General features: G+C 44.7%; 1 protein-coding gene across 18 annotated transcripts in view; it reads right to left on the bottom strand.

The window, feature by feature from the left end:
* Positions 1-465: 465 nt before the first annotated feature.
* Positions 466-14385, bottom strand: part of LOC144509409 (pumilio homolog 1-like) — a 140923-nt gene continuing 127003 nt past the window's right edge. For all 18 annotated transcript variants that reach the window (XM_078238252.1, XM_078238238.1, XM_078238251.1 and 15 more), the window contains exons 20-22: positions 9909-10030; positions 7564-7756; positions 466-2695 (exon numbers count right to left, since the gene is read on the bottom strand). In XM_078238252.1, the coding sequence (XP_078094378.1) occupies positions 2564-2695; positions 7564-7756; positions 9909-10030 (447 nt within the window). In that variant the 3' untranslated portion in view covers positions 466-2563. The remainder of the gene's footprint in view (positions 2696-7563; positions 7757-9908; positions 10031-14385) is intronic.

A 14385-nucleotide genomic window follows, 5' to 3' on the forward strand; every position in this document is an offset into this window, starting at 1 on the left:
AAAACTGCGTGATCAGAGGACATAAGCTTAAAAATAGGAACTTAATTTCTAATTCTTTCCCCCTTACAGAACTGCCCAGATATAACTCAACTCCAGTGAAAGCATCACACAGCATACAGAATTAAGTCTCCGATTTGACCCTTGATCTGTGCAATGTTGGCTGGTCCCGGGTAGCTGAGCAGGATAACTGGACTACACTCCCCTTCAAGAGGCAAGAACAGAATGGGGTTGCTGCAGCCCACTGGAATCCAGAAACCATAGCTGGGAAACTGCGTATGACGCTTGTGCCCTCTTATCAATAGCTGCCCAACTTGCATGGGGATGGTGCTGAACCAGAGAAATGTGGGCCTGCGTGCAACTGTACCCCAGGGTAAATAGAAGAAACTTTAAATAAAAAGGGCACGATAACATAGAAAATCCCAACTCCCTAAAAAATTACATATAAAATAGCTACCATGGAAACGATTGAATTACTAGCTCTTTTAATGATGTTTTCCAAAAATGTCTAACCAAACCACCCAGAGTCGTTTTTTAAAACACAAGTACAGATTTTAAAGTACTGTTTTTTTTTCAAAATAAAGAGCACGCATTGTTTTTAGAGACAATCTACACAAGAAAAAAGTTACAAAAAATATTTGCAGAGGCCAAGCATACACAGGTTTGTTAATTATACACATATGGTTACAGGTGTACTTGCAAAAGTTCTTCTGGAAATATACACAAGGCTTTCTGTAAATGTACATCATGAATGTAGTGTTACATTTCTATATTCAAACCAAGAAAATTGACAGTATCATACATTCACTTACAAGTAGACAAAAAATGCAAAATACAGGTATCTTCTGTACAAAAAGGGTAGTCCACACTTTACAAGATGAACAGGAAGTTTCATTTCTATGGTAACTAGGGATTCTGTTGCTATGCACAATTTGTTCTACTGTCACAACAAAAAAAAACATTACAATATTTGTAAAAGTTCTATGTGAACAGAATATTAATTTTCCACAACATTTATAAAGGAGAGAGACTACTGTTCCATCGAGTGACAGGTTAAAAAGAAAGCAAGTGTTTTACATTCCCTAAGCTGTATAAAGATAGAACATTTTCCTTCAAAAATTTACTTCCGATTGAAATTTACATTGTACAATACTATATGCTAACGACAAAAGGAAAAAATGTGAATATACACTGAAATGCACATTTTGTCTTATTTTTGTTTTTTCAAAGGGTTAAAGTTGGTTCAAACTTTCCACATTTACATTATAGAGGTTTACAAATGTACAATTGTACAGTCAAATTATGCTTCACTACTAGGGTACATTTTAGTTACAGATAAACATCAAATTGCCAAAAAAGGAAAAAAAACTACAAATATATATGCAAAGTCTACAACAATTATACACTACATATTTATAAAGCATGGCCAAAAGTTTGGTTGGATTTCATTTTTTTTTCACCTTCCTCATGCTGAACATCTGCAAACAATTCGGCCGCTTTGGCGTGTTCGCCTTTTTTTAATATTAAAAAAAAGTTTTGTTTTTTTTATAAACCTCTGCGCACCTACCGGTTGAGGGAATAGGAGGCGAGCAGTGAGTCCTAGTGCGCAAAAGGGTTTCCCCCTTAGAGTGCACGCACAAACAGAAATTCTGTTCCATGGTCGAGTTCAATATGAAAGAGAAACCAAACAGCACATCTTGAATTCAAAAAAAAAAGGTCAGAAGGCAGGGAAGCTAGGGGAATGGGGCACTCACGCAAAAAATCATAAAAACACAGACCCGGTATTCAAATTTAAAAACACCTACAGGCATAAGGGAAATTACGAAAACAAAAGACACTTGAAGTGCCCATTTAATTAATTAATTTTTTTTACAAAATAACTTTCATTTTAAAGTTACTTGTTAAATGTTTGAAAACCTGTGTAATTGATTTAAATATAAATTCGCCAAATAATTGCCAAGAAAAGCTCATGTCCATAATGAAAAAGATAATTACAAGTAAGTTTTCAATTTCTTGCATATCTTACTGTCACAGCAGGAGTATATCAGAACTGAATCTGCACGTAACAAAGCCAGATTTCACCAAAAAGACACCCTGAACTTTTCTACTCTTTGTACACTTAAGGGGGGGGTGACAAAAATATCACAATTTTGGTGTATCACATGTACTTTTTTTTTTATCTTAAACCTTATGTACAACTATTTCTATACATCACTGAGACACAGTAGAAAAGCAGGGCAGTGATCATTTCTAAAAAAATTAACCAAAAAAGAGTGTGAACATCTCCTGGGAAAAATAGGACTTTGGGAATTGCTAAGCATCATATATATATATACATACATAACAGGCTTAAAATAAAATTTATAAATGTTTTCACCAAAGAAACTAAATTGGTTTGCTTTTGCTAGCGTGTTATGGCAACCTAAAACCAAGGTGTTTTTTTTTTAGTTAAGAGCCTGCAGGGGTAGAGGATTAGGCTGCTGGTTGTTACGTCAGTCAATCACGTTTTAGTTCCCCCAAGAAAGGAAAGGTGGGAGGGAGTTATTCTGCTTTAAGAAATTCACATTTACAGCATTCCATTTGGGGGCCCACCGATTGGGCCCAGGTCCACTCCGTTCTTCATGTAATATTTTTCAAGTTTGGCCAAGATGTGCTTTCCATAGGTGTACTTGCGAAGGGTTGCAATGTGAGGTCTGATCTGGAAGAGAGATTTTGAAGAGCAAATTACTAATGTCGCTGGAATATGAGGTTGTTTCCACCACCCCCTCCCCACCCCCTCGAGGTGCCAGTGCCGTTGACTGGCCCCAGTTAAATCCTGTCGGTTATGAAACATCTTGTTCAAGGCTCAGCTCCTGTCAACCAACGCTGCTACCTTGTTGTCGCAGCTTCCAGCCACTCAAAGATGCACATGCTTACGGTAATTTATATTGAATGTGTTGAGTGTATTGTCACAGTGTGGTGGCAGGATCAGACCCTCAGGGGGAGCGAGTTCCTAACCCTGCTTTTCACTTTAATTACAAGTGCATGAAAAAGCTTAACCCATTAACTGAAGTTTTTTTTTTAAAACACAGAGGGGGGGGGGGGGTTGGGTGCCTGGAACTGGCTGCCGGGGGAGGTAGTGGAAGCAGCAGTTTACAATGAAGAGAACATTTAACAGCGGATACCAGAAAAGAAAAAACCAGCTTGAAGAGCAACTCAAAAAATTACCAAAATCTATGAGAGATCGATCAAGCCAGCCAAATGATAAATATGTAATCAGTAAATGCATTCACTTCAAAATAATTTGTATTTTTCACTTTAAATACCTTGCTATTAAATAATTAAAAGGCATAATTATGTTTTCAATTTTTTTGTGGCGACCCAAGGTCCTGTTTTGGTACGCACCTTTGTGAGACCTTTTGGTGTAACTTTTTAACAAGGGGCCTCCAAGCTTTATATAGCTTAGGGCCTCACCAAGTCTAAATCTGAAACTGGGAAGCAGATACGATAGTGAGTTTTAAGAGGCGACTGGACAAATACATGAATAGAGTGGGAATAGAGGGATATGGTCTCTGGAAGGGTAGGGGGTTTTAGCTCAGGTCAGGCAACATGGTCAGTGCAGGCTCGGAGGGCCGAAGGGCCTGTTGCCGTGCTGTAATTTTCTTTGTTCTTTGATAGTCACAATAATGAAGTTCTCAATAATGCACCAAATTTTCAAAATCTTACATCAATTGCCTTCCTCAGTAAACACAAAATGGAATAACTAGTTTGAATAGCTTGGCTAAAATAAAGGACAGCAGAACATTGAAAAACATGCCTACATCTTAGAATCATAGAATCGCTACAGTGCAGGAGGCGGCATTTGGCCCATTAAGTCTGCACTAACTCTCTGGCAGAATATTTTACCCAAACCCTATTCCTGTAATCCCACATGATTTTTTACCATGGCTAATCCATCTAACCGACACATCTTGGGATACTAAGGGGCAATTTACCATGGCCAATCCACCTAACCTGCACATCTTTGGACTGTGGGAGGAAACCGGAGAACCTGAGGAAACCCACGCAGACACGGGGAGAATGTCCGTGTGGAGTTTGGACAGTCACCCAAGGCTACTTTAATAAGCTGAAACTAGAGCAAACATTTCCGCTGCACAAAATTGTAAATGTCTCCCCTTGTGGTGAAAGCAATGAGTTGCTGAGCCACAAACACCAGGAAGCCCTTCCCTTAGACCACAATCTGCGTTGAGATGGCTGATCTCACAGGATATCAGTATGCATCACCGCAACTGGCCTTAGAGGGAGAGAGTGGGACAGAGGATTACATGGCCAAGGATCCCTCCCTCCTGGTCACTAATCGGGGGATAAGTGCAGGGTCATCCTTTGCTCACACCGGAATAATAGATCATTTGGACAAGGCAACAAAGGATGACTCACAATGCTATATCTATTGGTGTAACTGTTAAATCTCATCAAATACAGATTTATCCATGAGCACAAATTAACAGCCACTGGTTCATGCATTGAGACATTTTACAGTAAAATTTCAAATCGTCATTTGGTAGTACCCAACTTTAATATTGCTGAGAAACAGCAAGCCCCTTTGGCTGGTTGCAGCAGGCAGGGTACTGAAGCTTGTAGAACTCAGAAAATAGCGTTAGATTTGATTCCACGGTTAAGGAGCCCTTGAACAATCTTGGGTGTGTGTTAAGAATCACATGAACAACCAATTGAAGATGATCAGTTGGGTTTCTATGCTTGCTGGAAGGTACATGTATTCATATGCAAGGACCTGCATATAGGAATAAGATGGGGGGGCGGGGGGGCTGGGTAAGATGCTATTTTGGAGGGTCAGGATTCTACGATGAATGCATGATTTTAGGATATTAATTCTACTTGTCCACCTTGAAGCATTGATATGCTGCCTTCCAAAACTGCTTCACATGAAGACTGCGCATGGTCTGGACTCCATGTGATGAACATGAATGCAAAGAAATCCACTTAGTGGTAAAGGTACACTGTGCACAGCAGGCGGTGAGAGAATCACTGTGCTCACTACAGGTTTGGAGAGTTGGCATATACTGCGTTTTCCCAAACTCATCTCCACTTCCTCTTTCTGAAGCCGATTTACATTGTATGACATTCTGACTTAACTACCCTCCTTAGCAAGTGGGGGATTTGCAGGTGACTATTACATTCACAGTGTGAGGAATCTGCAATTCAGGTTTGAAATCACCAGCTACAATATTGATGATGAAGAATAATTGCTCTGGCCTTAATCATATACTATTGATGAGGGTAGGGTACTGGATGGTGTCTACATGGACTTCAGTCAGGCCTTTGACAAGGTCTCTCATGGCAGACTGGTGCAGAAGGTGAAGTCGCATGGGATCGGAGGTGAGCTGGCAAGGTGGATACAAAACTGGCTCGGTCAAAGAAGACAGAGGGCAACAGTGGAAGGGTGCGTTTCTGAATGGAGAGCTGTGACAAGTGGCGTTCCTCAGGGATCAGTGCTGGGACCTATAAATAAATGATTTGGAGGAAAATGTAATTGGTTTGATTAGTAAGTTTGTGGATGACACAAAGGTTGCTGGATTTGCAGATAGCGATGAGGACCGTCAGAGGATACAGCAAGATATAGATCAGTTGGAGACTTGGGCGGAGAGATGGCAGATAGAGTTTCATCTGGACAAATGTGAAGTAATGCATTTTGGAAGGTCTAATACAGATAGGAAATATACAGTAAATGGCAGAACCCTTAGGAGTATTGATACGCAAAGGGATCTGGGTGTACAGGTACACAGGTCACTGAAAGTGGCAATGTAGGTGGAGAAGGTAGTCAAGAAGGCATCCGGCATGCTTGCCTTCATCGGCCGGGGCATTGAGTTTAGAAATTGGCAAGTCATGTTGCAGCTTTATAGAACCTTAGTTAGGCCGCACTTGGAATATAGTGTTCAATTCTGGTCGCCACACTACAAGGATGTGGAGGCTTTGGAGAGGGTACAGAAAAGATTTACCAGGATGTTGCCTGATCTGGAGGGCATTAGCTATGAGGAGAGGTTGGAGAAACTTGGTTTGTTCTCACTGGAACGACGGAGGTTGAGGGGCGACCTGAAAGAAGCCTACAAGATTATGAGAGGCATGGACAGAGTGGATAGTCAGAAGCTTTTTCCCAGGGTGCAAGAGTCAATTACTAGGGGGAACATGTTTAAGGTGCGAGGGGCAAGGTTTAAAGGAGGTGCACGAGGCAGATTTTTTACAGAGAATAGTGGGTGCCTGGAATGTGTTACCGGGGGAAGGTAGTGGAAGCAGATACGGTAGTGACTTTTAAAGGGCGTCTTGACAAATACATGAATAGGATGGGAATAGAGGGATATGGTCCCCGGAAGGGTAGGAGGTTTTAGTTCGGGCAGCATGGTCAGTGCAGGCTTGGAGGGCTGAAGGGCCTGTTCCTGTGCTGTAATTTTCTTCGTTCCATCAGCTTGGCTCAGCGGTCCCACTTAACATCAATGGGCCGTGGGTTCAAGCCCTGCCCCAGTGACTTGTGCAAGTAACATTAGCTGACATATCAACCTAACACAGAGAGGTACTGTGTTCTTGGATGTTCCGTCCTCCGGACTTGATGCTGATCCAAGAAGGGCAAACAAGTTTTCCTGCCAAAATTCACCCCACAATCAACTACCCACAACGGATAAACTGGGCATTTAACTCATGATGTGAAAGGCATCATACAAGTGCAAATCCTGCCTCTCTTTGAAGGAAAATCCACCGAACAATTTAATGCATTACATTAGAAGATTAAGAAATTGCCACCGTTTTGTTGTGGTCCTTCCATTTCCCCTCATTCAAAAAACAATCTCAAATTCACACTTTGAAGATGATTGCACTGCAGTATGTGAATTAGGGTGGCATCCAAGTGAAGAAAGATTGTCTTAAGGCACATCGCTTCCCCAGTTTCACAACGCAGAATTCAGGAGCTGCAGTTTTTACAACAGTGACACTGAAACCACAAGCTACTGGGAATAACGTATCCTCGAAACAGGCAGGAAGACTCACCCACAGCTACACTGCATTCCTTTGACAATATTTATTGCATAAAAGCAGCAGAAGAAGAATATCAATGTGCACATTTACTGGAGATTTTTGAAAATTACTAACTTGTTTCTTTTAATTGTTCATAATAGACAAGTTGCTGCTTGTATATTGTTTATTTTCATATTACATGCAGAAGCTAGAAATCCATTAATAAGCATGTTTCATAGGAGGGCTTCACAGTGAGTTCTCCTTTGGTAATACGAGGCATTGAGGTTTACAGCGTGGCCCAACTTGTCCATGTCGCCTTTTTTTTAAAAAAGTCACTAAGTTATTCCCAATTGCCTACGTTTGGCCCATATCCCTCTATACCCATCCTACCCATTTAACTGTCTAAATGCTTGTTAAAAGGCAAAATTGTACCCACCTCTACTACTACCTCTGGCAGCTTGATACAGACACTCACCACCTGTGAGAGAAAAAATTGCCCCTCTGATCTAGAGATGTACAATTTCAAGAATGCAAACAAGCCTATTAAACTGGAATTAAGCCTACCTTGTGCATCACAATCTTGCGTTGGGCCGGCTCTGCCACATCAATCATCTTCTGTACCACATAGTTTGCATACTGATCCTTCATCATAGTGTATAAGGCACTGTGAGGACCATCGTTAATACTGCACACTTCATCAATTAGCAGAGCTCGCTCAGCACGAGACGCATGGGTCACACATTTCTCAACAACATTGCTGCAAAATCAAAGAGGCATCATATGATGGTGATATCTGACTAGTCCCGTCTCTCGCAAACTATGTAGAGATCTAACTGAGCTTTTTAAAATTGTGATGCGTTTTGACAGAACGGGTAGAGCACTCTGACCAAGGGTCATCCAGACTCGAAACGTTGGCTCTATTCTCTCTCCACAGATGCTGTCAGACCTGCTGAGATTTTCCAGCATTTTCTGTCGACATCATTGCAAAGACTAAACTGCAGGACTATGGAGGGAAAGCTGTGGCGTGGGACTAAATTGAGCATCACTTTCACAGAGCTGACAAACACAAATGGCAGGTCCAATGGGCGGCACGGTAGCACAGTGGTTAGCACAGCTGTTTCACAGCTCCGGAGTTCGATTCCCGGCTTGGGTCACTGTCTGTGTGGAGTTTGCACATTCTCTCTGTGTCTGTGTGGGTTTCCTCTGGGCGCTCCAGTTTCCTCCCACAGTCCAAAGATGTGTGGGTTAGGTTGATTGGCCATGCTAAAATTGCCCCTTAGTGTCCTGAGATGTGTCGGTTAGAGGGATTAGCGGGTAAATATGTCGGGATATGGAGGTAGGGCCTGGGTGGGATTGTGGTCAGTGCAGATTCAATGGGCCAAATGGCCTCTTTCTGCACTGTAGGGTTTCTATGATTCTATATGGCAAGACTCTATGTACATAAGGCTCTATGAACAGAAGTAGACCACAGGGCTCATCAAATCTGTTCCGCCATTCAATATGATCATGGCTGACCTTGGACTTAAAGGTCTATTTTCCCATCTGCTCCCTATATCCTTCCATTCCCAGAGATTAAAAATCTGTCTATCTCAGCCTTAATTATATTCAATGATGGATCATTCACAACCCTCTAGGGTAGAGATTCCAAAGATTCACAACCCTTTGAATGAAGAAATTTCTCCTCATCTCAGTCCTAAATGATCAGCCCTTTATCCTGAGACTGTGCCCGTGATTTATATTTCCCGACCAGCTAAAACAATCTCCCAGCATCCATCCTATCAAACCCCTTCAGAGTTTTGTAGGTTTTAATAAATTTGCCCCTCATTCTTCATAACTCCAGAGAATACAACCCAATTTACTCAGCCTCTTAGAAACGACAACCGAATCACCCCAAAATCCCCCTTTCCATACCAATATTAACTGTATGGCCCGTTTAATCTCCCAGTCCAAAGGTGTGGAGTTTGCACATTCTCCCCGTGTCTGCGTGGGTTTCTTCCGGGTTCTCCAGTTTTCCCCCACAGTCCAAAGATGTACAGGTTAGTTGATCGGCCGTGCTAAATTGACCCAAGTGTCAGGGGGATTAGCAGGGCAAATATGTGGGGTTACGGGAAAAGGCCTGGGTGGGATTGTGGTCAGTGTAGACTCGATGGGCCAAATGGCTTCCTTCTGCACTGTAGGAGTCGATGATTCTATGAAACTGGAGCTCCCAGAGGAAACCCATGCAGACACGGGGAGAATGTGCAAATTCCACACTGACAGTGACCCGGGCCGGGAATCAAACCCGGGTGCCTGGAGCTGCGAGGCAGCGTTGCCGCCACTTATAAGCATTGTGTCGCCACTTATATACCCTGCTAACCCCCTGACACTAGGGTCAATTTAGCACGGCCAATCAATCTAACCTGCACGTCTTTGGACGTGGGAGATAAAATGGTCCATACAATTAATATTGGAGTGGAAAGGGGAAATTAATAGAAAACTATGGTCAGAGAACTGCAGGCTGGGTTTTTTAATTTGAGGTCTTGATGCTCCAGAAACAAATTACAACCCAAAGTCAATTTTTAACCTGAATAACAATGTACATGTACAAGAAAAGTGAAGAGAAAGTGGATTAGAATTTCAATTCAACAATATTAAACTCCAGGGTGCCGGTCACCACCCAGTCCCAATACAAACACAAAGGATTAAATACAACATGGATTCTCATTTTCAGCGAAAAGCAGATGGATTACAATCTCCAAAACTGGGTAGAAATCCGAAACCCAGTATCTGATTTACTACCAGTGGCCCTGATTAACTGGGAAGCCAGACCCAATCTATGACAGGGCTGATCACTGGAAAGTCACTGGCCCTGGTTCAAAGTTCAGCTAACCCCGTATTAGGAAGGACAGCCAAAAGGTCAGAAATTATACCTGGCAAACTTGTGCTGGCTCAAAGCCAAGACATTTCCTCTGATTTCAGACACAATCTTGCTTTTATCCTCAGGGCGGCCATGTTCCAGGACATGTTGAATGACATAATTCCCATACTGATCCTGTAAGGACATGGAGTGAAGAGGTTGAGTTAACATATCTGTAATCGCCATAATCCCAGGAATGTTAATGCTTTCTTTCAGCGCAAAGGTATTTGTCACAAGGACATTTTTTAAAAACTTTAAAATTTGTAAAATTGTTGCTTCTCAATTGTTCATGGTGAAGAAATTAAACTGGCATTATTCCATGCTAATTACACAATCCTGTTTAAAAGACAAAGTTAATCAGAGGCTTAGTTAAGATAAATGCTCACTTATTGCTATTTTCCAATTACTGACTGGACTTGGGACACGAGGCAGGAAAATCCTGAGCCTTTAGAAATAAACCACTGGACAGTGCAGGCTAAGCTGTTTTGCTTTTCAATTTCTTTAACATGCCCTACAGATCTGGGGCACGTGGGGAAATCTCAGCCAGGAACCAGTAATCGTTTCACACCAATACCGCCACACCCCCCTCCCCGGTACTAAACCTAATGCAGTCTCAGCACCCGCTGAACATTCAGGCTCATGCTGGGTCACTGAAAGGAGACAATGAGCAAAAAGGCTGACTGCTGCAGTGGGGACGAGGAGGTAAATTTAAACAGCTTGCCCTCTACTGCTGCATAGCCATGGTGAAGGTTTGGAAACATTATCCCAAATCCTTGGGACTGGATACAGAGAACATAGAACATTACAGCGCAGTACAGGCCCTTCAGCCCTCGATGTTGCGCCGACCAGTGAAACCAATCTAAAGCCCCTCTAATCTACACTATTCCAATATCATCCATATGTTTATCCAATAACCATTTGAATGCTCTTAATGTTGACGAGTCCACTACTGCTGCAGGCACGGCATTCCACGCCCTTACTACTCTGAGTAAAGAACCTACCTCTAACATCTGTCCGATATCTCTCACCCCTCAATTTAAAAGCTATGTCCCCTCGTGTTAGCCATCACCATCTGAGGAAAAAGCCTCTCACTATCCACCCTATCTAATCCTCTGATCATCTTGTATGCCTCTATTAAGTCACCTCTTAACCTTCTTCTCTCTAACGAAAACAACCTCAAGCCCCTCAGCCTTTCCTCATACGATTTTCCCACCATACCAGGCAACATCCTGGTAAATCTCCTCTGCACCCTTTCCAATGCTTCCACATCTTTCCTATAATGCGGCGATCAGAACTGTATGCAATACTCCAAGTGCGGCCGCACCAGAGTTTTGTACAGTTGCAGCATGACCTCCTGGCTCCGAAACTCAATCCCTCTACCAATAAAAGCTAACACACTGTATGCCTTCTTAACAACCCTATCAACCTGGGTGCCAACTTTCAGGGATCTACGCACATGGACACCCAGATCCCTCTGTTCATCCACACTACCAAGTATCTTACCATTAGCCCAGTACTCTGTATTCCTGTTACTCCTTCCAAAGTGAATCACCTCACACTTTTCCACATTAAACTCCATTTGCCACCTCTCAGCCCAGCTCTGCAGCTTATCTATGTCCCTCTGTCACCTGCCACTTCCCTCCGCACTGTCTGCAACTCCACCGACTTTAGTGTCATCCGCAAATTTACTAATCCATCCTTCTACGCCCTCATCCAGGTCATTTATAAAAATGACAAACAGCAGTGACCCCAAAACAGATCCTTGCGGCACACCACTAGTAACTGAACTCCAGGATGAATATTTCCCATCAACTACCACCCTCTGTTTTCTTACAGCTAGCCAATTCCTGATTCAAACCACTAAATCACCCTCAATCCCATGTGTCCGTATTTTCTGCAATAGCTTACCATGGGGAACCTTATCAAACGCTTTGCTGAAATCCATATACACCACATCAACCGCTTTACCCTCATCCACCTCTTTGGTCACCTTCTCAAAGAACTCAATAAGGTTTGTGAGACACGACCTACCCTTCACAAAACCATGCTGACTATCCCTAATCAAATTATTCCTTTCTAGATGATTATAAATCCTATCTCTTATAATCCTTTCCAAAACTTTGCCCACACCAGAAGTAAGGCTCACCGGTCTATAATTACCAGGGTTGTCCCTACTCCCCTTCTAGAACAAGGGGACAACATTTGCTATCCTCCAGTCTGTTCCTGTAGACAATGACGATACGGTATAAATACAAAGGAGGCTAGAGCTTCCAAAAAGATTGCCCAGGACAACTGTTGCAACTCATGGGCAAACAAAAGATGTTTTCCCAATCACGTACATAAAAAGCATAGCAGCACCTAATGAAAGCCCCACCTCAATTCCAAAAGCCTAACCAAATATTTTTGTCGTACGAGAAAAGGATCTGTTTAAGTGCAAAAGCAGCAGCAAACGCTGGCAACTGCTGCCACAATCATAAAAACAACACAAAGGGAAAACCATTCATCAAGTTTACTGGAAAAACAAATAAGAATGAGAGGAAATCTATCTTCCTCATGCAGCGAATGTGAAAGGGATCGAAGTCTAGGTTCTCAGCCACACACAGGATCACTGGTATTTTTTGCTGACGGGTTAAGCATTTTTAGGCTACTGTGTAGCAGGTAAGAATCTCTGATGAAATTGGCACCTCTTCCTTCATTGAGTTTATAAGCAAAAGAATACAGCAAGAAATAAGGAAACAATACTTTGAGAGAAGAACTAATTATCGTCCTAGCTTTTCTGTGAAAGGTACTGGGAGGAAGAATTAAAAAATCATAAAGAGCAGCAACTGCAGAGAGAAACCAGCCAGTGACTGGGCAAGCAGCAAAGAGTGGAAGCTGCATTCCAGGGCCTGGAGCATGAGGCACCTGGAACTGCAGGGCCCAGGTGAGTCTGAGTGGGTGCAGCAACCAGAGCAGGTTGCTGAGTAAGTGAGTTGCTAAAGACTGAGAGAGAGAGAAAGGGAGAGAGAGAAAAAGAGGGACAGAGAGGAAGGAAGAAGGGGGAGGGGAGAGAAGATGGGGAGAGGAGGGGGAGGAGGAGGTGGGAGAGGAGGAGGGGAGGTGGAGAGGAGGAGGGGAGGTGGGAGAGGAGGAGGGGAGGTGGGAGAGGAGGAGGGGAGGTGGGAGAGGAGGAGGGGAGGTGGGAGAGGAGGAGGGGAGGTGGGAGAGGAGGGGGGAGGTGGGAGAGGAGGGGGGGAGGTGGGAAGAGGAGGGGGGGAGGTGGGAGAGGAGGGGGGGGAGGGGGAGAGGAGGGGGGGAGGGGGAGAGGAGGGGGAGGGGGGAGAGGAGGAGGGGAGGGGGGAGAGGGGAGGGGGGGAGAGGGGAGGGGAGGGGGGAGAGGGGAGGGGAGGGGGGGAGAGGAGAGAGGAGGGGGAGAGGAGGAGGGGGAGTGGAGGAGGGGAGGGGAGTGGAGGAGGGGAGGGGGGAGAGGAGATGGGGAGAGGGAGGAGGGGAGGGGGAGAGGAGGAGGGGAGGGGGAGAGGAGGAGGGGAGGGGGAGAGGAGGAGGGGAGGGGGAGAGGAGGAGGGGGAGGGGAGGAGGAGGGAGGGAGGGGGGAGGGGGAGGAGGGGGGGAGGGGAGGGGGAGGAGGGAGAGGAGGAGGGAGGTGGAGAGGAGGAGGGGAGGGGGGAGAGGAGGAGGGGAGGAGGGGAGGGAAGAGGGGAGGGGGGAGAGGAGGAGGAGAGGGGGAGGGGAGGGGGAGAGGAGGAGGGGAGGGGGAGAGGGAGGGGGGAGGGGGAGAGGTGGAGGGGAGGGGGAGAGAGGGGAGGGAGGGGGAGAGGAGGAGGGGAGGGGAGAGGAGGAGGGGAGGGGAGAGGAGGAGGGGAGGGGAGGAGAGGAGGGGAGGGGGAGGAGGAGGGGAGGGGAGAGGAGGGGAGGGGGGAGAGGAGGGGAGGGGGAGAGGAGGGGGGGGGAGAGGAGGGGATGGGGAGGGGAGGGGGAGGGAGGGGAGGAGGGAGGGGAAGTGAGCACAAGCCCAAATCATTGTTACACAAATAGATTTTTTCCTCATCTGTCACCACTGGTTCTTTTGTCCATCTGCTGCTGGTGGGGACAGCTCCTCCCCATTTACTGTGCCCTGACTCCTCCTAACTTTGAACATGTCTAAAAAATCTCCTTTCAACCAGCCAGGAGAACTGACTTGGCTTCGCCAATCTATGCACATAACCAAAGTGGCCTGAGAATCATTCTCGTAAATCTTTTCTGCACCATTTCTAAACTCTTCACATCTTTCACACAGAGGGTGAAGCAATGTTTTAGAACATAGAAAGCCACAGCACAAACAGGCCCTTCGGCCCACAAGTTGCGCTGATCATATCCCTACCTCTAGGCCTATCTATAGCCCTCAATCCCATTAAATCCCATGTACTCATCCAGAAGTCTCTTAAAAGACCCCAACGAGTTTGTCTCCACCACCACCGACGTCAGCCGATTCCACTCACCCACCACCCTCT

This window comes from Mustelus asterias, chromosome 21, assembly GCF_964213995.1.
Source record: "Mustelus asterias chromosome 21, sMusAst1.hap1.1, whole genome shotgun sequence".
Lineage (NCBI taxonomy): Eukaryota > Metazoa > Chordata > Chondrichthyes > Carcharhiniformes > Triakidae > Mustelus > Mustelus asterias.